At 32.9% G+C, this 22,773-nt stretch overlaps 2 protein-coding genes across 7 annotated transcripts; one reads left to right on the forward strand and one right to left on the reverse strand.

Moving 5' to 3' along the window:
• Positions 1-924: 924 nt before the first annotated feature.
• On the forward strand, positions 925-9,190 carry LOC134714650 (serine/arginine-rich splicing factor 10-like). 6 transcript variants are annotated; one of them, XM_063576073.1, is made up of 11 exons: positions 925-1,085; positions 4,048-4,152; positions 5,427-5,530; positions 6,112-6,220; positions 6,566-6,604; positions 6,883-6,912; positions 7,337-7,363; positions 7,398-7,430; positions 7,817-7,843; positions 8,420-8,500; positions 8,887-9,190. In XM_063576073.1, exons 1-11 carry the CDS (start codon positions 1,021-1,023, stop codon positions 8,963-8,965), a joined length of 699 nt encoding a protein of 232 aa, XP_063432143.1. In that variant the 5' UTR covers positions 925-1,020; the 3' UTR covers positions 8,966-9,190. The 6 variants fall into 6 exon arrangements, with proteins under 6 accessions (XP_063432143.1, XP_063432145.1, XP_063432144.1 ...); XM_063576075.1 differs by lacking the exon at positions 7,398-7,430; XM_063576074.1 differs by lacking the exon at positions 6,883-6,912.
• An 8,964-nt stretch (positions 9,191-18,154) lies between these two features.
• LOC134714651 (transcription factor IIIB 50 kDa subunit-like) lies at positions 18,155-20,792 on the reverse strand. Its single transcript, XM_063576080.1, has 2 exons — positions 20,631-20,792; positions 18,155-19,522 (listed from the first exon to the last, which is right to left on the reverse strand). Exon 2 carries the CDS (start codon positions 19,507-19,509, stop codon positions 18,283-18,285), a length of 1,227 nt encoding a protein of 408 aa, XP_063432150.1. The 5' UTR covers positions 19,510-19,522; positions 20,631-20,792; the 3' UTR covers positions 18,155-18,282.
• Positions 20,793-22,773: the final 1,981 nt, after the last annotated feature.

Genomic DNA, 22,773 nt, shown 5'->3' on the forward strand with positions numbered 1-22,773 from the left:
ATATATGCCTCTGATAAGAACCTGGCTTACTATACAAATCCTTGGTATTTCCCAAAGTTCTAGTATGATGATTATTTTAATGAAACCATTGATTAAGAACAATTTGTTTCTTGACATTGTTAACCGCAAAATGAATTTTACAAATTATACCTCAGAATCTAGGTCTACATATACATATAAACGTCTGCGTACTGTGCTATTTTTTATGACAATGCTGTAGCGGAGGGGGCATTTAGTTTTACCCTTGTACGTCTTACTTAGTTTGCCACAACCAAATATTATGAAACTTATACACAATATTTAAGGTGGTACCCAACAATTTCACTAAAATTAATTTGGTTCGTTTAATTTTCAGAAAATTTTGTCAAAGTATTAACTTTGAGACTTTAATAAAAATATAAAAATTTATTTTGTCTTGAACCAACCGTTTTGTCAGAAAAAATACACTGGTTATATAGCAATTTGACAAACACCAATTTTGATCATTGAGACACAACACAACGTAATTAAAACGTTAAGCTGACTTTACAGAGTTATCTCCCTGTAGTGTTAGGTACCACCTTAATACTACAATATACAGATCAAGTTTGATTTTTTTATTTTTTAAAACTGTTCTAGAGTTATGCCCTTTACAAATGGAAAAGTTGCTGACAAATTTTAAAATTATCAATCAATTTTTATTTTTTTTTAAATTGGAGTTATCTTTCTTTTGAATCAACTGCAATCAATGCTGTTTAAATCTCCTTTGAAAGATGGAGTTATCTTTCTTTGTCCAGAATGATAGTTGAATCAACACAAATTAAAGCAATCTTTATCACCATTCAGTGCTTAAAACACTTGAATAACCATACAAGGGTTGTGGCCCTTTAGTCCTTTACTAATGAAAATTATTTGTTACTAGTACGTAAGTGTGCTCTGTTTATTTTGTTTCATTTCTGGTTATCAGGTTTTTGATTCATAATGCGCATGCCCAGTAACGACAGGAAATATTCACAAGCGTGCGTGAATACGTTTTGAAGAATGTCTAGATATTCAAGACCACCAAATTCCTCTTTATATGTCAGGAATGTTCCAGATACAACCAGGTTATTAATTAAGTAGCAGTTAATTCCACGAAACACTCAAATTTAATTTGTTTTGCAGTTATGGTAGATGTAAACATCTAATACAGACATGGCGACATGAAATAATTTATTGGTGTTTTTTTCAAGGCCAAGCTTGTGGTCCTATCTTCTACTTCTACTAATTTGGGACCACCATCAATAAACTGATTATCTTGTTACTTTTGGGTGAGCCTGTAGTCGGTTTACATAAATAAGCAAAATATATGCCAATAAACCATACATGATAATTTTCGATAAACAATGCCAATGGTCTGAATCGTCTGAAGACTCCTAGTCCTGTAGTATGTACCATGGTACAGTAGTAGTCCATATAATTATGACATCTTGAAAGGCTATTATATATTTTTTTCTGACGCCTTACAGTCGCAGGAAGGCGTCAAAGCAAAAATTTTATATAGCCTTCCAAGAAGGATGGGGGATAGGACCTTCATCGGGTCTTTTTAAGCTCGGGATGTAGGGATTGACACTTTCGTGATCCGGGAATCCTTTTTTTTCGGATTTCGGGACGTCAGGATTTACTATATTTAAATTCGGGACCTCAGGATTTCGTTTTTTTTTTAGTCCAGGAATTAGGGATCAGCACCCCTCCTATCCCCCCTCAAGAAGTCATAATTATTTAGACAAGTACAATAGGTGAGTCTTGAAAGTTTCAAGACTACTTCAGTACTAGTCCAAATAATTAGGACGTCTGGCATGGCTATATTTTTTTTTTCGGTGACGCCTTCCTACAACACTGAAGCTATTTTTTTACATCTGGACATGGGAGAGCAAATTTTTGGGGGGAACTCTGTGACCTAATTTTTGACATGAAATTTTCATTGCCAGCTGGAAGTTTTTTAAGAAGTTACAAAGTCCTACCTTTTTAGTGCTTATTGATGCAAAATATTTCCAGAAATATCAAAAAGAAATAAAATAAGATACGATTTCATTTGAGGTGGTCAAATATTTATTTTGCTTTCAACATGATATCCAAGAATAACCAAAATAAGTAACGTCAGAAGAGTATAAAATATTAAACTCTGTAAAATTTGACAGACCTGAATTTCCAGATAATGTAAAGTGAACGTTCCGGTTATTCGGCTCCATTTAATTTTACCGAGTTTATTGTTGTTGAATAGTCAGATGATATAATTGATAAAAAATAATTATGTATCGGTGAGAGACTCCTACTTTTGTGAATTTTCTAATACCAAACAGACCACAAGATCATGATAGGGCTAAACAAAAAAAATAGGTGTGTTTCCGGTCGCCCGACCGACCCTAACTTTTTTCCCCGAAAAAAAATAATTAAAAAATCCGATATTTTTTTTCGTTTTTTTCCGGAAACGGTTTTTGTTTAGTATAGCCTTTGAATGGCATCTTTTAAACGTTTGATTTCAAATAAAATTTTAATACAGTAAGCATTTGTGTGATACAGATTGAAGTCAAACAACGGCATGGCTTCTGCTATGGCCATCAGTCAAAGTGTGTTATCAATAACAATCGATGAGTGTCCACACAGGAACGAGAAAAAAAGTATAATAGCCCCATTTTCTAATTCTACCACCTTTATTGATATATTTAATCAGTATCATGACTTTGGATTAAAGAACAATGAATTTACAGTGACTGGAAAAAAACATGAAATATCTCCCACATTGACAGTTGGGGAAGTTGTGCAGCTTTTTAATGTGAGGGACTTTAAATTCAAGTCTGTTGTTCCAGAATCTGACACTTTTGAACTTTTATCAATATTTGGTATTTGTAGAAAAGCTGGCATCAGTTCTGTGAACTAAATTGTCTGAAAGAAACTGATTATAAAACAGGTCTTTGCTGAGACAGACTTTGATAGGCTTTCTGTGTAAGACTATAGCCTGACCCGTACAGATGGCGTATTAGTTCTGAAAAGTTTGAAAATTTTATAAGCTGGAAGTCCTGGCCAAGTCTTCTGCAACTTTTGAACATGGACTATTCATATCTTGTATACTTTATGCAATGAACTGATGAAAATAACCTGAAAGAATAACAAACTGATTATAAAAATACACAAAAAACAACCGAAGCAGGCCAGTAAAAAAAATAAAATAAAAAATATACCTACCTACCGACCCTAATTTTTTGGGGCATGCAACAGGAAACACATTTATTATTTTTTTTGGCCTTAAGGCATGATCAGAACTATAATGCTGAATCTATAATGAGTATTGTAAGAATGCATATGAATGAAAGCTACATGGTTTCTTTTTTTCAGGCAAATTTGTCTAGTTAAGGTTCTTTCATAACTTAAAGACAACAAAAAACACACCTTAAAAATTAATCAAATTGGAAGTATAGACAAAATGTTTATTTGGAAAAGTTTCATCCCCTATATAGGTAAAAAAATAATACATTCTTTTTTTGTGAAAATTGATGGCATTTTTTCAAAGCAAATTTCAACAACTACCTGCATGAATAAGGCTAGCCAAGGCTCCGTGTTGAAGGCCGTACTTTAACCTATAATGGTTTAATTTTTAAATTGTTATTTGGATGGAGAGTTGTCTCATTGGCACTCACACCACATCTTCCTATATCTAATTATTAAAATTATCAAGGCCTATTAGACATCAAGTAAGAAGGATGTCAAAGCTTCATATGATCAATGAGTAGCCAGTCGGACCAACAACGTAAACTGTCAATATAGTTCTAGTGTTTATAAAAAAAACTAAAAATAACCATATCCTGTGGGTCCAACAAATCTGTTAAAGTCAATATCCTCAAAATTACCAGAGACTGAATTTTAGTTGGATATTTATTATTTTAATTAAGCCTTTCAGTGAGATGGAAAATGTTTTAGTAGCTACAAGATGTCAATAAAAACACTGCTTATTTTCAATGGGTATATTGCAGTTACAGTATTTATTTTTAATACAAAATGTACTGAACTATACTAATTCTGCTCCTTTAGGGAAGATGATTTGAGGGCAATGTTCGGTAAATATGGACACCTTACAGATGTTTACATACCACAAGATTATTTTACCAGACGTGCCAGAGGATTTGCTTATATACAATATCCTTTACATGTACATTCAAATTATTTGCTGAAGTTGTTTTCACTACTTCACCAGTACTTTACTTTTAGGGAAACCAAATAGAATAATCTGGTTTTAGATTTGAGTCACTTCACTTTCCTTTTCATTTACACATTTAATTGCATGATCTTTTTTAAATAATTTAAAATGTGAAGTTTGTTTTTAATTAGAAAATCATTTTGGTTTCATATTAGGTTGTTGTAACTTTTTAAGATGAATTATAATAATATTGCTGTATTTGTTTTTGTCAGACTTCAAGTCAAGTACAAAGTATATGCACTCAAAAGCCAACAGGGCAAAGTATAGTACAGAGTTACAGAAATAAAGTAAAACGTAAAGCGAGTACAGAAAGGTTAAAAGTCAAGTTAATACAGAATGTTAAAAAATATCAAGTCCTACAGAAACGTTCAAAAGTCATTACAGTCAAGTCAGTACAGAAAGTCCAAAAGTCAAGTTCTTAAATGGCACAGAAAATGTTTAAAACCAACTTGCTAACAAGGAAAAGAGTACAGTAAAAAGTCAAGTCTTCCAATATACAGTACAGTAAAAAGTCAAGTCTTCCAATATACAGTACAGTAAAAAGTCAAGTCTTCCAATATACAGTACAGAACAGTACAGTGGACTCAATCATTCTTGACAAGTTACATCATAGTCAAGAAAGATGGTAAAATTGGTACAACTGATGAAAAATATCCATTCAATTATTGAAATAGGTGTTGAGCATTAAAAATTTACTTTGCTGCTAAACTGGTTTTAAATTTGAACAAAAGTTCCATTAGAAAACTGTAATCTCTATGATATGGTTATGATCAGTTGTAACATAAAGGGTTTTGGAAACCGAGAATGTCTCCCAATTGAAAATCTTTAAAGCGTTTTTAGAGTGAAAGAAAATTGAAATGAAATAGAATCTATATTAAAATCAGTTTTATAATACTTTTAAACAACACAAAACGCTCATATTAAAATTGATTTACACTGGTGTTTTTTTTTTAAACTTACTGCAACAAAATTACATAGCTTATGAAATGGAAGCTGAATTTAGATCTATCTGTAATGATTTTTTCAACTATTTAATTCCTAGTAATTTGAAAAATAAAAGAAAAAAATACATACATGTATATGTAAGTATGTAGGAAACTCATTTTATAATCAAATAAATATGCATATATATTTTCAAAGTGGTGTTTGTAAAGCACTGAAATGTTTTAATATGTAATTCACATCCTATATGATGAACCTTAACAAGCTTGACATATGAAGATCCCAGAGATGCTGATGATGCATTGTACAACTTGGACAGAACTAGATTCATGGGAAGAGAACTGGAGATAGAATTTGCAAGAGGGGACAGAAAAAGTAAGTTCATAATTAGTACATGTACATACATGTGAAAAGTTGTATACTTGCATTTAATTACATGTATAAATGAAATACAGAAAAAAAATTAAATCTTTTATTTCCACCCAAATTTAGATATGTGTACAAGTGAAATTGTAATACATGTAGGTGTGAAGGGACATTATCTACTCAAAATTACTCCCCAACATAAAGATTGTGTAGTTGACTAAAAAAAAAAAGACAAATACTTACTGATTACAATTACCTCTTTTGAAAAATAATTGGTTAATAAAAATCATTATTTCCTTCTATGTATTAAAAATCAGCGCACGGTTTGTTTAGAATAAAAAATAAATAAAACATTTCAGAATTCTTATGCTGTCATGAAAGTTTATGAATATTTACAGATGAATGCAAAGTGAAGGTACTACACTTTTTTCAGACCTGGTGTTTTCTAGTAAAGAATTTTTCAGGACTTTCAGGAGACATATATATATATTCATGTTTAAGTAGCGTTAAAGAAATGATATATAATTGTATATAACTTATCTTTACTCTCATTGCCTTTGATCTCATTTAATGAACAATGTTATTGACAGCACCAAATCAGATGCGAGGAAAGGAAAGAGGGTCAAGATATGGTGGTAGGGATGATAATGACAGACGTGGAGGCAGCAGACGACATAGATCAAGGAGCAGAAGCCAAAGGTTTGACAATCTTAAATAAAAATTACAATTTAATAATATAAGCAGTGTTGGATTTTAGATTTAGATTTACTGGAGTTTTCACCTGGAGCTCTTGTTCCTTCCTTAATTAAAATAAATATAAAGTCCAATCATCTTGAGCTTCCAGATCTGTACCCATAAATCTAGAAAATGAAATAGAAAATGATTGTCTATAAACATGTACACATCTGTTGTAGCATTTTTCTTGGTTATTCTTTTAAATTTGGTTTCCTACATCTTCTGTTGTGTTGCATATTAGTTTCAGACGACAGACCATTTGTGAATGCATGAAAGGTGTGATTTTTTATTTGACTTTTATTCTTTTAGACGAAGGTCAAGATCCAGATCTCGCAGCAGAGATAGAAGGTATGTTAGTTATACATGAAATTTACAATTATTTATAGGTAACCAAATTACTTTCTAAATTTCGAATGTTTATGAAATAAATGAATTGAAAATGTAGCGGGTTGAAAGGGAAACAAATGTATTTTTATTAAAATATTATGTCATATAATTTAAATGTCAGATGAACTTTAATAGAATCAGAATATATATAATCTGATAGTGTTAATCTTCTTTGAACCATTTCCCTTCTGTGTGTCGGTTGACCACAAAGATTTAAATTGAAAATAAAACTTTTACAGGAGATCACGCTCCAGGTCATATGAAAGAAGGTAAGAGTTTATTACATGGAAGGGAGAGATAAGTATTCTAAGTCATAGAAGTACTATGTATATTTAATGTGAATATTTACATTTGTTTATCCTTCAGTTGACTTTCAATCTTAGATTGAATGAACACTGTAAAAAACGAATAATTGTTCTTTTTTTTATAGAAACGCAAAACATTAATCAAAATTGTACAATAATCTAAATGGAATGATACTGTTTATACATATTCTGTCTGCAGCCTTGCATGCTGGTGTATAGAAACTATGAAACAATCACAGCATTTATATCACTATTAGTTTATTCGTAAAATATTCTTATTGAATGAAGCTATTGATCTGTTAAGAAATAGTAAAATCGTTTAAATATAAGGCCATGTGACTTGAGACATAACAATTTGATTTCATTGAATGATAATGTTATCTTACAGACGATCAAGGAGCAGAAGCAGGGGAAGGTAAGTCACATGATCAGTTGAACTTAGGACAGAGCATCCTTCATAGATATCTTAACAGTTTAGCATGGTGACTATTTTGAAATAAATTGCAAAATAAACATTCTGTTCAAACTTGTCTAGGTTCTAATATAAGTATGCTTTAAGAAACTATCTCTCTCTTTGATATTATAGTTACTCAGAGTAGAAGTTCTAATATTGCATGATAACCAATGGAAAAAATTGGACAAGACCAATAGTTTTGGTAAATATGTTTGATATGTCAAATATTTTAAAAACTGAATACATGTAATGAGAGGAAATTCTAAAGATCCACCTCTGCAGAAAATAAGCCAACCTGTCAGATATAAGCATACTTGAATCATACATGTGGGGGAGTGAATCACACAACAAATTTAGAATTAAATTATCTTTTTTCTATTTCTTTGTTTTCATTTGATTTATTTTATATTTCAGGAGATCCAGGAGTAGAAGTCGTGGAAGGTGAGACATAATTAATAACGTTAATTTGTTTGAATGTGTCTGTAAATATAATAAGACTAAACCTAAACCCTCTTGTTCAAACTTTATAACGAAGTAACTTGCCTGTGATCAACCATACTGTCAGATGTTTTTATTTCAACCCAATCATATCAGAAGAAGCAAGCTTTATCATCAAGTAATAAGTAAGCCATAGATTTCTATAGGATTTATCACATTGAGGTTATAATAACGAGTTTATGAATTTTTATTAAAGCCCTCTCAAAAACTTGATGCATCTTTTCTTCCAGAGGTATTCAAACCATACTGATATTGATAATCATATATGTTGGATATTGCTTATTTCATCAATACTTGCCAAACTTGTCAAGTTTTTATATTATTCTGCTAACAACATTGTAAAACATCTGAATTTACTGATTAGAGACAAAAAAGCAAAGGGTATAACACCACTTTTGTGTATCAATCCTTGTGTTTTTATAATGATCATAGGTAAAGCAAAAGTTGTTGGAAATAAAAATGTCAAAAGAAACTTATATTAACTTAATTATGATTACAAGATATTTATTTTGTTAATAGGAAATCATACAGTCATTCTAAAAGTCGATCAAGGTCAAGGTCACATGATAGAAAAGGAAGTGGTGATAGGGATAGGGAGAGGTAAGTTACTGTAGCATGATGATAGAACATAGATTGGATGATGTAAGTCCAAAAAAGCTGACCCCTAGGTATATCCACCAAATAATTGCATGGCTTGTTTCTTTTAAACTTTTGTTTTATTTTTGTGTGAACCTTTCTTTAATTCTGATGACAAAAACTGGCATCAACTGATTATACAAAATCAAATTTGAATCCTACAAGTCAACAGACATTAAGAAATAACTGTTTACTGTACTTCCTTCTGCAATGATCACCACTTAATTAACTTTCACAAGTTGTGAATAAACTCAATTTGCAAATAATTGAAAATTGAAATTAAACTAAAAACTATATACATGAGAAAGACATTTATCGGTAATAAACTTGTATTCTTTTTCTCATTTCAGATCACGTTCTTATAGTCGCTCAGCCTCACGATCACCAAGAAAGAATGACAGAAGTCGAAGTCCCTCTGCAGATAATTGAATCACCAGTTTTTTTCTCTGGACTTAATCTTTATCAGAACTTGCGATGTAGGCCAAGAGCAGTACTTAACCGATCTGATGTATTATATTTGTGATAATTTTATGTTTTTATGTAAGAACAAGTCAGATCCAAATGAACAATTTTTATTATCATCTTGCATTTATGTAAATAATCATGTTCATTCTACATGTTGTTAGTGAAGCAGTAATAAAATTCATGACATAACTTTAAAACTTATTTATGATTTTTTAAGTTGTCATACCATGTAGTTTTTCCCTTGTCGGTCATTCCACAACAATAGTTATCAAAGGTACCAGGATTATAATTTAGTACTCCAGACGTGCATTTCGTCTACATAAGACTCATCAGTGACGCTCAGATTAAAATATTTATCAAGCCAAACAAGTAAAAAGTTGAAGAGCAGTGAGGATCCAAAAGTCAGATATTTCCAAAATTTTGGTATATGTATTTAGTGGCATGTGTGCAGTGTTTTCCACAGGCCCTTTCAGCATTATGGTAATGTGCCATCTGAATTTTAATTTATTACAGATTGTGTTATGGATGTGATGCTATGATTTTTAGAAACAAGATGGTATTTCACATTTCCCTATTTTACAAAGATGCCATATGAATCTTCAGGATAACACTGGGTTGGCATCAATAAATTAGATTAAGTTCAGCATTTGAGAGTGGAAGGATCGTGTATATTGATTGCTCATGGTCTGAAGTTTCTACTTATTGCAGCTGAGCATGATGAATTTCACAGTCTTTCAAAAAGCCATACATGGATAATTTCCAGCAAAAGATATTAACATAACATATCCCTTTCAAGAACCTCCAAATTGATTTGGCAAGACTCGTTATATGAATATAAAGGGTCATAACTCTTTACAAATATTGTATCGTATAAAACACCCAACCAAATAGTACACAAATGATCTTAGAATGTGTAATACAAAAATTATGATTTGAAGATATAAAAGGAACAAATTGGAAATGAAGGAGATAAAAAAGGAAACTGTCTACAACACATTACATACAAGCCAAAATAAAAACGATGAGTGATAAGTTTTTACGATACACAGCAAGAAATTGTACATTCTATTATGAGAGCCTGGATAAAACTGATAAGTTATTATCTTAAATTATTGTGAATAAGTTCTTTTAAGATCTCTATTATGTTTTTACTTTTTATTTTGTCCTCTGTTGAGCTGTTGCTGTCTTAATTACATCTTTTTATACATTTTTAAAACATGTGCTAATAATGGACAGATAAATATTTGTACGCAAATGTATTGTCGAAATAGGTTGCTAAATTAAAGTTTATTTACTTCACCGGTCTCAAAAGCCAGTGAGTGTTTTTGCTATCTTTTGAAATTTGTTGATACATTTGTAGTCTAATTACTGTTAAAAAAATCAAATCTGAAACTATTGGTAAAATAAAACAAACTTGACCACAATTATCCTAGGTGTATAAGTGATGGCCATAAAAATAGGAAGATGCCAAAGGGGAAAGTACTATAAACTTCAACACAGAGCCTTGGCGTATATCGAACGACAAGCTACATGTATGAAGGGCCCCTGAATGACTAGTTGACAACAATTCAAATCTATACTAAAACGCAAATTTAGAAGTAAAGACAAAACCATTGTTGAAAATAATAATCTGCCAACACTACATAGAAAAATAAACTTGAAATAACATTAATTTAGAAATAAATAGAAGGTGAACTCTAGTGCTCCTGCACCACTGGTGAAAGTTACAAACTTTTGCAACTTGTGTTGAAATCTGTAGATATGAGATGATCAGAGATCATTAATTGAGACGACTTGTCACATAATATTGGATTAGTATTAGGTATATTTGCCTATCCTAAGACAGCATCAAATTTGCAAACCATCGATATATACTTAATCTTAAAACTTAACTGAATGTGGAAGTTAAGTTTGATAAAGAAAGATTGTTTTTTTTCAGGAAAAATCATGGCCAATACAGTATAAAAATAAGGAGAAGCATAATTGCCAATGAGACAGAACATAAAAGAGGGACGAAAGATACCAAAGGAACAGTCAAACTCATAAATCTAAAATAAACTGACAACACCATGGCTAAAAATGAAAAAAAGACAAACAATATTACACATGACACAACATAGAAAACTAAAAAATAAACACAAACCCCACCAAAAACTAGGGGTGATCTGAGGTGCTTAGGAAGGGTAAGCAGATCCTGCTCCACATGTGGCACCCGTCATGTTGCTTATGTGATAACAAATCCGGTAAATAGTCTAATTCGGTAGGTCACATTCATGAAAGGGAAGGGGATTGTAGTTAAGACGTTGGGAACATATCCGATATCATTTGTGAAACGGTAATTCCATTATGGTCAACCAACTCGTGATGGTGTCCGTAAAATTTACGAAGGGGTGATTTCAACTTCGCCATTTGGAACACTTGGTTTAATAGCTTCCTTTTGAGCAGCAACCATTAGTAAAGAAAATCATGATAGGAAATGCAAGCACGGGAATATCGTATCAATTGGGAGATATATACCCCACATGCAGGTGCTGCTGGAATGTTGCTACTTAGAAATGAAAAGCTGAAATCATCTCTTTTGTCGTAAAGTTTTGTTTTCAACCCATCCTCATTGTCAATTTCTAGATGTAAGTAAAGATATGAGGCCGACTCAATTGTATCTGTAGTATCCTGTATCTCTAGTTCGATGGATAAGATGAGGATGTTAAAAACTATAAATTTTCCAATTTGGCCTCCAGAAATTAGCATTGACGGCATATCAAATGTGAAACAATTTAAAAGAGTGAAACAATTTAAAAGAGAAAAACTAAAGTCTGATCTAGGATTAAAGCAAAAAATGGAGAAAAAATAGTATGTGCATAGATATTGAGTTATGAAAAGCATTGAAAAAATCAGCAGCCATACGCAATATGACTCAAACACCCTGGAAACAAGACCAGTGGTAATCAACCGTGGCAGCTTCTTCTCGACTAAATTCACCTTTGATGATGGCCCGAGAGAGCAAACGATTGGTAAGTTTGATCAATGAGGTAACGATCGAGAACTTGAGGCTACAAGGAGCATCAGTGTCGCTCACTTGATATTTTTGTTTACATTGATGCATAATGGGTAATCGGACACATTATTAAAACTAGATGCCCATATCAAAACATTTTTTTTATAGAAAAATCGTAGAATTAGTTCCAACAGCAGAATAAATTAAGCTTGAAATCTGACGTTATATGTCTATGGACTTTGTGTAATGTTTCTTTACCATTTTCAAATGTCTGGTACCCCGAAATTAGATCGGTTACTAACCTAAATTTTGAGATTTTTCATGATCTTTTTTAAAGTTATACATGTATGCAATTTCTTTTAAAAATCGCTGCACAAGCTATTTACGTACCTATATATTACCTTAAATAGTTTTAACATCCAAAAATCTCAATTTTTTTAATGAACAGATAAATCATTTTTGAATTTCTTTAAAACCGCTCCGAGACTTACACCACAAGAGTGCACACGCTAAAATGTCTCGCCTTCTGTACTAATCATTGATATTATCATATATATGCTGATATACGCAACGTCAGATATTGCTACCATTTAGTGTAACAGAAAAATTAAGGTGGCTCACCTCTGATAGAAACTTCGAATAGGCCCGAGCCACCTTAAATTGGAAACGCGCTTTATCTAATTCTTCATGCTTTCCTTTTTGGGTAAATGCAAAGTATAATACACATGCAAGTATAAATGCCATGAGAATCCAATCCAATATGATTTGATAATTAACATAGAATATTCAATTGTACTGCTAGTACTGTAATTATGTGTTTTTGGAGGAATATTGCTGCATTATATATTCAACCCGAGTATGATTTTATTCATTTTATGCAGTGACATACAATAGCTTATACTTATGAGACTGAAGTTTTCCTACTTTTTGATCGTCTTATAGATGTGTATTTTTGTAATGTGTGCATCATTTCGTGTTGTTGAAAGCAGGAAATTTATATTTAGTGGAGGAAGGAACACGCGAATGCAGTTCATGCCGTCCGTAGTATATATAACGCTTGTGGCGACGTCAAATTATGATAACGGACAAACTTGCAAGACATTTTCATTAATCCGTATTTTTTATAGATAACCATGTAATCTTAATGCTATTTGGTGTACCAACTTCAACTTCAAAAGTACTTGTTATTGGTATTTAATAGTTATCAAAGCCGAAAAATTATCTTCTCGAACTCAAACCTCTGTTTTTTTGGCCGTAAAAGTTTTGTGACGGCATGAAAGTTTAACTCGGACATTTTCGTTTTGAGTTGAATAAGTAGCTCAATTTATTTTTCAATTCGAATTTTGGGAGCTAACACTTAGTACAAAACGATGGTGCTTACAATTTAATGAATTATCTGTCAAAATTTTATTTTTGAACTGAAATGTTTCAAGTTTCCAAATTAAATTTCCGATGGGACATTTCCGTACATCGTATTCTTTTGAAAATATGTATGCAAATTTTAAATGGAGACAGCAATGTTAACCAATACTGAAATATATCACGTCATACAAAGTTCATGGAAAATTTCGAAGAATTGCGTGAACATTTCTCGAATTGTTCGAGTTTTATGTTGCGAGTTTGTTACATGGGACAACGTTTAAGTATTAACGTTTTTATTTTCGGATAATCTGTGTCTTCCTAAGCCTATGAATATTATATTTTTATTCTTTCTCTATCATAATGTGAAAATTTAAGAATCAATCTTTATTTTCCTGTGTACTTTTAGATATTGATTTCAGCATTTCTATAAAAAAAAAATCCCGTCAAATATTTAAAACGCTATTTTTCGTGGTAGTAGCAATATTTTACGTTGTGTCGATAGTCCTAAATATATTTAAGCTTTATTGCAACTGTCACATGAACTTAACACTAACCAAAAAACTGACTGAACATTGACCAATGAACCATGAAAATGAGGTCAAGGTCAGATGAACCATGCCAGACAGACATGTGCAGCTAACAATTCTTCCATGAAACAAATAAAGTTGAGCTATTGCTTATAGTTTAAGAAAAACAGTCCGAAATTAACACAAAAACTTAATTTGACTGATGAACCGTGAAAATGAGGTCAAGGTCAAATAAAACCTGCGCATCTAGCATATGGATCATAAAATATTTCCATGCACCAAATTATATAGTTGACCCATTGCATATAGTGTTAGGAAAAAAAGACTAAAACTTAAAAACTTAACTTTGACCCATGAAAATGAGGTCAAGGTCAGATGACATCTACCGTACCTATTGTAATTTCATATAGTATAAGAAAAAAAGACCAAAACACCAAAACTTAACAATAACCACTGAACCATGAAAATGAGGTCAACCTGCCAGTTAGACATGTACAACTTACAGTCCTTCTAAACACCGAATATACTAGACCTATTATTGCTTGTAGTATCTGAGAAATGGACTTGACCACCAAAACTAAACCTTGTTCACTGATCCATAAAAAGAGGATGAGGTCAAGTGAAAACTGTCTGACGGACATGAGGACCTTGCAAAGTACGCATATACCAAATATAGTTATACTATTGTATATAAAAGAGAGAATTTAACATTTATTTACCCAAAATCTTAATTTTTTTTGAAGTGGTCACTGAACCATGAAAATGAGGCCAAGGACATTGGACATGTGACTGACGGAAACTTCATATCATGAGGCACCTATATACAAAGTATGAAGCATCCAAGTCTTCCATCTTCTTAGTAATTTTGGGGCCCTTTATAGCTTGCTGTTCGGTGTGAGCCAAGGCTCCGAATTGAAGACAGTACAAGACTGTAAGTTGTCATAACTTGGCGTCCGTCGTCCGTCAACTTTTACAAGAATTTAATAGGCCAATTTAAACAAAATATGATCACAATTATTATTGGAGTATTTAGTTTAAAAAGTGCGTCCGACGGAATCGGCTGGCAAATAAAAATGGCCACCATGGCTAAAAATAGAACAAAGGGTAAAATGCAGTTTTTGTCTATCTCTGGAACTATAGCATTTAGAGCAAATCTGACATGAGATATAAATGTTTTTAAGGTTGAGATCTATCCGTCTTGAAATTTTCAGACGAATAAATATTGTTGGTACGTGCTGTCCTTGAATTTGTTATTTTAAGGAAATTGTGCAGTTTTTGGTTGTTACCTTGAATGTTATAATAGATGACTAAGAAATAAATTGTAAACTGCAATAATGTTTGGAAAAATTAGATCTACAAATGAGTCAAATAAAAACAATAAAAACTGTCACTTGACCCCTTAAGGAGTCAGTTTCACTTTATTGTCAATTTGTTACAATTTTTCGTAAATTTTTACCATCTTTTCCTCTAAAACTACAGAGGAAATTTTAACCAAACTTTGCCACAATCATCTACTAGTATGTGATGTCTAGTTTTTAAAAAATGTGTCCAATGACCCCGACTGCCAGCCAATATAGCTAGAAATAGAACACATCGGTAAAATTCAGTTTTTAGCTTATATTTCTGAAACAATGGTATTTAGAGCAAATCTGACAAATGGTTAACATTTGCATAAGGTTAGGATCTATCTGCACTCAAATTTTCAAACGAATCAAACAACGTAATATTGGGCTGCTGGCCCTGAATTGGTAATGTTTGTTATCATCTTGAATATTATTATCATTTAGAAAGTGATAAACTGTAAGCAGCAATCATGTTCAGCATGTAAGATATCGTGACAAATAGGTCTTCAACACCAAAATTGTAAATTAGTTAAATATTGCCCTTTATAGTCAATTTTTAACAATTTTTCGTAATTTTTTGTAGTCTTTGATTTCTTGTTACATTGAAGACCTGTTGGTGACCTTCTGCTGTTGTTTTTTCTATGGTCGGGTTGTTGTCTCTTTGATACATTTCCCATTTCCATTCTCACTTTTATTTATCAAAAATCTTCTGCTCTGAAACTGAGACAAATTAAACCAAACTTGACCACAATCATCATTAGGGTATACAGTTTAAAACTAGAGTGCATATGCTGAAACTCAACTCCTTTACTTATCACTGATAATATGTTATCAATAGTCCTTAATCTAGGTCTTTAGTACAACTATCACATAAATTAAACCTGATTCAATAAAATGAGGTCAATGTCATATAAACCAAACAAGAAATGCATGTACACCTTACAATCGTTCAATGCACTAAATATAGTTGACCTGTTGCTTATAGTTTCTTAGAAACGGGCTCAATCAAGAAAACTAAACATTGACCAATGAACCATGAAAATGAGGGTAAGGTCAGATGAGCCATGCCAGACAGACATGTACAGCTTACAATTCTTCCATACAACAAATAAAGTTGACCTATTGCTTATAGTTTAAGAAAAACAGACCAAAACACAAAAACTGAACACTGAGCAATGAAAATGAGCTCAAGGTGAGATGAAGCCGCCAGTTATAGATAATTATATAAACCTTGCAATCATTCGGATTATTTCCATACACCAAATACAGTAGAATTATTGCATACAATATAAGAAAAACAAACTAAAACACAAAAACTTAACTAAAACCACTGAACCATAAAAATGAGGTCAAGGTCATATGACAACTGCCAGTTGGACATGTACACCTTACAGTCCTTCCATACACCGCCGGAGTATTTGAGATATGGACTTGACCACCAAAACTTAACCTTGTTCACTGATCCTTCAACATGAGATCGAGGTCAAGTGAAAACTGTCTGACGGGCAAGAGAACCTTGCAAGCTGTGCACCTTCCAAAATATAGCTAACTTATTACTTATAATAAATATTAACATTAAAAAAAATTTCACTGAACCATAAAAATGAGGTCAAGGACAATGGACATTTGACAGACAGAAACTTCGTAACATGAGGCATCTATAGACAAAGTATGAAGCATCCTATATCCAGGTCTTCAAGCTTCTAAAATATAAAGCTTTTAAGAAGCTTACATTAACGCAACTGGATCACTATCCCCATGTTAAGCTTTCTGCAACAAAAGTTGCAGTCTAGACAAACATGTTTCTGGTGAACCCGTCTGCCAACCAACATGGCCTACATGACTAAAAATAGAACATAGGTGTAAAATGCAGTATTTGGCTTATATTTCTGAAACTTAATCATTGAGAGCAGATACGAAAATGGTAAAAATGTTCACCAGGTTTTAGTGTGTCTTTGTATGCTGTGATGTAACGCTTTGGTTTCAGGTAAGGTTGAAGGTTTGTATCTATTAAAATGTTTAAACCCACTGCATTTGTTTGCACCTGTCTTTAAGTCAGGAAACTGATGATCAGTGGTTGCCATTTGGTGATGCAGTTCATAATTTTTAATCTTTCCCCATCATTTTATATAGAGTTGACTGTTGGTTTTCCTGTTTGTATGATTTTTCACTAGTAATTTTTTGGGGCCCTTTAAAGCAATTGCTGTTCAGTGTGAGCCAAGGCTCCCTGTTGAAGCCCATATTTTGACCTATAATGGTTTACTTTTACAAATTGTGACTTTGATAGACAGTTGTCTCATTGACACTCATACTACATCTTCTTTGATCTATAAGATTTATCCGCCCCATTGGCAGATCGAGGGGGGGGGGGGGGTGTTCTGGGGGTTGGAACGAACCCCTCTTTTTTTTGGCCGATCAATGCATTTGAATGGGAGCATATAGTTGGAACCCCCCCCCACTCTTTACTCTGGGTTTTTCAAATGGTTGGATCCGTCCCTGCGCCCTGACATTTTCAAACTACCCATAGTTGGGTTGCTGCCCTTGGATAACCAATTTTATTTTCTTAAAAATAATCATAGATAAATGTGGAGATAAACTTAACAGCAATAACATTCAGAAAACTTGAAAGTAAATTCTACAAATAAGTCAACACAAACCAAATTATCAATTGACCCCTTAAGGAGTTATTGCCCTTTATATTCAATATTTAACAATTATTCAGAAGTTTTTGTAATCTTTTACCAAAATCTTCTCCAATGAAACTGCATAGACAAATTCATTTAAATGATTAATGGATTGAAAAAGGATAAATCAAACAAAAGATTATATTTTGATCCACACAAATTCCGGTTCTGGGGGTTGGAACCCCCCCTTTTTTTTGGATGATCAATGCATTTGAATGGGAGCATATAGTTGAATTCAAAGAAAAAGCAGAAAAATACATTTGAAAAAAATAATTGATTAGCACTTTAAACATTTTAAACGAAATGATAATGTTAACTGAGTATTTTCAGGTAAATGTCAGATAAGAATTAACTTAAAGCAACATGATGGTTAATCAATTATTAAAGCTCTTGCAATTTCCATTTGTTTGACTTCCTCTGGTGAGCGTAAGTAGCCATCTAATTCTTCATCAATATCACTGCCCATGTCTTCAATATCGCAGTCAACATTGATAGAAGGTGGAATAGTTAAGTCCTCATTTACTGGAGGAAGCCTGACTTTCTTTAGTATTGGGGGTTGAAAAATGTCGATATTTTCTTCATCTCCGGATTGTAATTTTCGTTTTTGAGAAGTGGATTCATCATGTTCATCACCATCTCCATTTTGTATATTTTGTGAATTTTCCATTTCTTTTAAAAATTTCATTCTTTTTTCCATCAATGCCATCCTACTGTATTTCAAAATGTCATTCAGATTGTGATATACAAAATCCTTTTTGTTTTTATTTGAAGCCCAAGGTATTGTGTCACCAATATCCTTTAAAATTTCTAAAATTTCATTTAGTCTTTCTTTGTCCTGAACATTAAATTTCAGGCCATGATTTTTCAAAAAGTTTGTTTGTGTTAATTTCCTGTTTTCATCCAAAGAATTTGATTTTACTGCTATATAAAAAGCTGCCCAAATAATCTTTTGAGGCTGACGACCTGTTACTAACCATGCTCTATCACACAATAATATAATTTCCTGTGCAGCTCGTCTAACATCTGGTTCAATGTTATTCTTCAATGCAATTTCAACACACATTTCTGCAATTGTTGATTTTGGTAATGTGATGCAAAATTTTTTTTTTATAAAATTTATTTCCTTGACTAATAGACCTACTTTAACTCCTGTAACCTTGCTGAATTCTTTGATTGATATTACTTGACCAAACTTTCGTCCTTCAACAAATAAACATGCCGATGCCAGTGCTTCTTTTGTCGCCATTACTGTATGTATGACCTCCTCGTCTTTATATAAGAGAGAAAACATATTTTCTGCCCTTTCTACCATATCTGAAGAAAAAGTCAATAATTTACTGTATATTTTAATATGTGAAAGGCCTTCTTTTTTGCCATCTGGAACCTTTCCATCAAAGTGGGCAAGATGTTTCTTTTTATCATTCATGATCCACTTGTTCTGTGATGCTGATTGGTAACCTTCATAATCTTGAAACTCAGATGTGATCATGTCTTCATTGTTGATAGTACCACATTCTTCACAAACCATATACCCATCATGCTTCACTAATGCATTGTAGCCACACATGGCACACTTTCCTCCTATCTTTGATTCCATTCTTCTTAATGCACTGAAAATTTAACAAAGATTGAAATGTTAATAGAAGTTCACAATTTTATACATCATCAAATATCATGAAATAATGTAAAGGATATACATCATGTACATTGTACACTCAGGAATTAACCAATATTTAAAAATTTTGTTTTTGTCATACAACAATTGCTTTTCCTTTGTGGTGTACTGTCATGCATATACTGTACTGTTTTTTTTTCTTTTCTTGTTTTTGATGTTTTTTTTCTTTTCTTTCTTATTTAAATTTTTTGTTGCTATCCTTTATTGAATAATCAAACTTACAAGTAATGTCAGAAAAGAATGAATGTCTATATAACCTTCAATAAAGGATAAATTGGTCTTTCCCAAAGTCGGTTGGACATGTGGCAATGTCCAGTAATTAATGGTTTGAACCTGTAAAATTTCATGATCATTTTCTGAACCAAATGACCAGTACCAGTGACAATGTAGATGAATTTTGAAGTACTCATAAGGTAAAATACTGTTAAAACACTGACTGGACAAGTAATGATTAAATAATTCCTGCACCAAAAGAAAACATACATGTAGGGTCCAAGAAACCTTTGAAACCTCTGATATATTACATTTTTCTGTGCCAGATCCAGAAATTTTCATAAGAGGTGGACCACTGACTGACTAAGAGGGGATCCACTCCAGACATGCTTTAGTGATTTCCAATATAATCAACCATTTTTTGGTGGGTGGGGGGTGGTTGATCAGGCGCGGATCCAGGGGGGGGGGGGGTCCGGGGTTTGGAACCCCCCTTTTTTTTACGACGATCAATGCATTTAAATGGGGACATGTAGTTGGAACCCCCCCTTTGTCCTGGGTTAGGAACCCCCCTTTTTGAAATGGCTGGATCCGCCCCTGTTGATCACTGCTCCCCCTAATTAATCCACCTCTGGTTTTCCATCTTGAACTATATATATCTATTAGCCTGAGACTACTATAACAAAGTAGTCGCAGCCAGTATCACTATCACTATCAGTAAATGAAAGCTGAGTAATGTAGTGTATACGTAGTCTGTACAAGGATTTGTATGGTACAAATCCTTGGTCTGTATATAACCAATTAGTTACCAAATTATTATGCACTATACATACCTGTTTATTTTATCTACAAAGACGAGATTTATCTAATAACAAGTCTTGTGACTGCTATTGTTGTTCTCTGGATATTGGCTCTTATTTGGAAAACATATTATGGATATTTTCATTCAACTTTCCTCTTTTCTTTCCGTTTTCATTCTTATCGCTGAAGGATTCTATATTTAGCAAAGGGGAAATTACAGATCTGAATCAATGAAGCTCTTTATAATATTTCGCCCCTAATTTGGTTTGCACCCTGAGTCGTTTCGCCCTATAAATTTTATTAAATCATACCTTGTATTTGATACTGCTGGTATGTATTGCGTCTGGTTCAAATCAGGAGCGCTTGTATTGTATATATCTGCTATTACAGATCAATCTTAGATCGTTGTCTGTGTTGTGTTATCAATCGATGCAAGACGTTTCGGTCATACTGCCAGTCAGCCTGGACTTTCTATACTGAATAAGAAAGTCCCTGTGCCAGTTCGGCCATACTTTCTTAATAAACGGTTGCCTTGTTTTAAAGGGACAATGAAAATAGCTGTCAAATGCATGTTCATCGATTTCACTCAAAATTTCATTTTTTTTCTTTTTGTAGATCGAATCATTCAATCAAATGGTTAAGAAAATAAAGTGTTGACAAATTTACCGTATGAGAAAATGAAGTTCGGTTAAAGTATCTAATCATGCATTTGATGAAATACAGTTCACTTGACAACATTTAAGATACACAATGAATATAAGGCTTGAACACAATCCTATTACATCTTTTGCATACCCGATGTATACAATATAAATACGGCTTATATATAATACGGGCCTTTTATAGCTGACTATGGAGTATGGGCTTTGCTCATTGTAGAAGGCCGTACGGTGACCTACAGTTGTTAATTTCTGTGTCATTTTGGTCTCTTGTGGACAGTTGTCTCATTGGCAATCATACCACATCTTTTTTATATTTTTTATATTATACACAAGCTGGCAAATGTTGTAACTTTCGGAAAGGCATGTCACCGTTTCACTGGCCTGTTTTATGCCCCTGAAGTAGCGTTTCGTGTTACCCATGTCCGTCCGACATTAACCAAACTTATATGCAATGCTTATCACCACAAAACACAGATCAAGTTAGAAATTGCGGGTAGCGTCACTTTTACCTTTCTTGTGGTATCATATGGTCTTTTTTATAAATGAAAAAAAAATCTAAATCAGTCGTTTCTGTTCTAAAACTTTAGATTGCCTCAACCATGCAAATGATATGGAAATTATACACAATGCTTATAAGTATATAACCATACAACATTAGTCAGCATTTGCGTATACTGAGTGGTGAACCTTTCAGGGATGTCAGAGTTATAGGTGGAGAGAAGATCGGAGATAACCGGACAGGAGGTTTTTTTCCGAATTGAAAATTTTAAACCATTAATTAAGTGAATGAATTCTCTTTCAACTTTCAGATAAAATGAAATAAAAATGCGGCTACTGCTTCGTAGAACCTACCGTTACCCCTTTGTTGTATAATCTACCACCTACCGTTCCCCCTTTGTTGTAGAACCTACCGTTCCCCCTTTGTTCAACACATGATAGATCAGCATTATGAGAAGGATATCAAGCTATTGCAGTGGCGGATCCAGAGGGGGGAGGGGGTTCCGGGGGTTGGAACCCCTTTTTTTGGCAGATCAATGCATTTGAATGGGACATATAGTTGGACCCCCCCCCCTTTATCCTGGGTTGAGAGCCCCCTTTTTTAAATGGCTGGATCCGCCCCTGTATTGATGTGAACATTAAACTTCAAAATTATACCAGAAGTATGTATAGATAATGGCTGGACTATTTCTGCCAATAAAACATCTGAAACAATACATGTTTCAAAACCCAGTTTTATACCAAAGGACAGTCCATTAAGGAAAATCATCACAGTTTCAAATGACGCAAAACAAAATACAAACGAGACGAATTTTTTTGACATACACTATCAGTGAAACGAATACGAATATTGCTAAAGATAGCGACGGAAGAATGGTTGGAAAAAAGCATTTTACTTTCAAATACATGAAAGTCGAATACGGTACACAACAACGACATCTGACCGAAATTAACGGCATATATTTTACAATATTTGATATGTAGTTTGTTTAGTATATATATTTAAGCCAATAAA

Source organism: Mytilus trossulus, chromosome 4 (assembly GCF_036588685.1).
Source record: "Mytilus trossulus isolate FHL-02 chromosome 4, PNRI_Mtr1.1.1.hap1, whole genome shotgun sequence".
In the NCBI taxonomy this organism is placed as follows: Eukaryota; Metazoa; Mollusca; class Bivalvia; order Mytilida; family Mytilidae; genus Mytilus; species Mytilus trossulus.

Excerpts from the sequence above, each read along its gene's own strand:
- LOC134714650 (XM_063576073.1), top strand. The coding sequence starts at position 1,021 with ATGTCTAGATATTCAAGACCACCAAATTCCTCTTTATATGTCAGGAAT. Across the intron at positions 7,364-7,397 it reads AGGAGCAGAAGCAGGGGAAG|CATCCTTCATAGATATCTTA; the intron begins GTAAGTCACATG and ends CTTAGGACAGAG. Across the intron at positions 7,431-7,816 it reads TATCTTAACAGTTTAGCATG|GAGATCCAGGAGTAGAAGTC; the intron begins GTGACTATTTTG and ends TTTATATTTCAG.
- LOC134714651 (XM_063576080.1), bottom strand. The coding sequence starts at position 19,509 with ATGGAATCAAAGATAGGAGGAAAGTGTGCCATGTGTGGCTACAATGCA.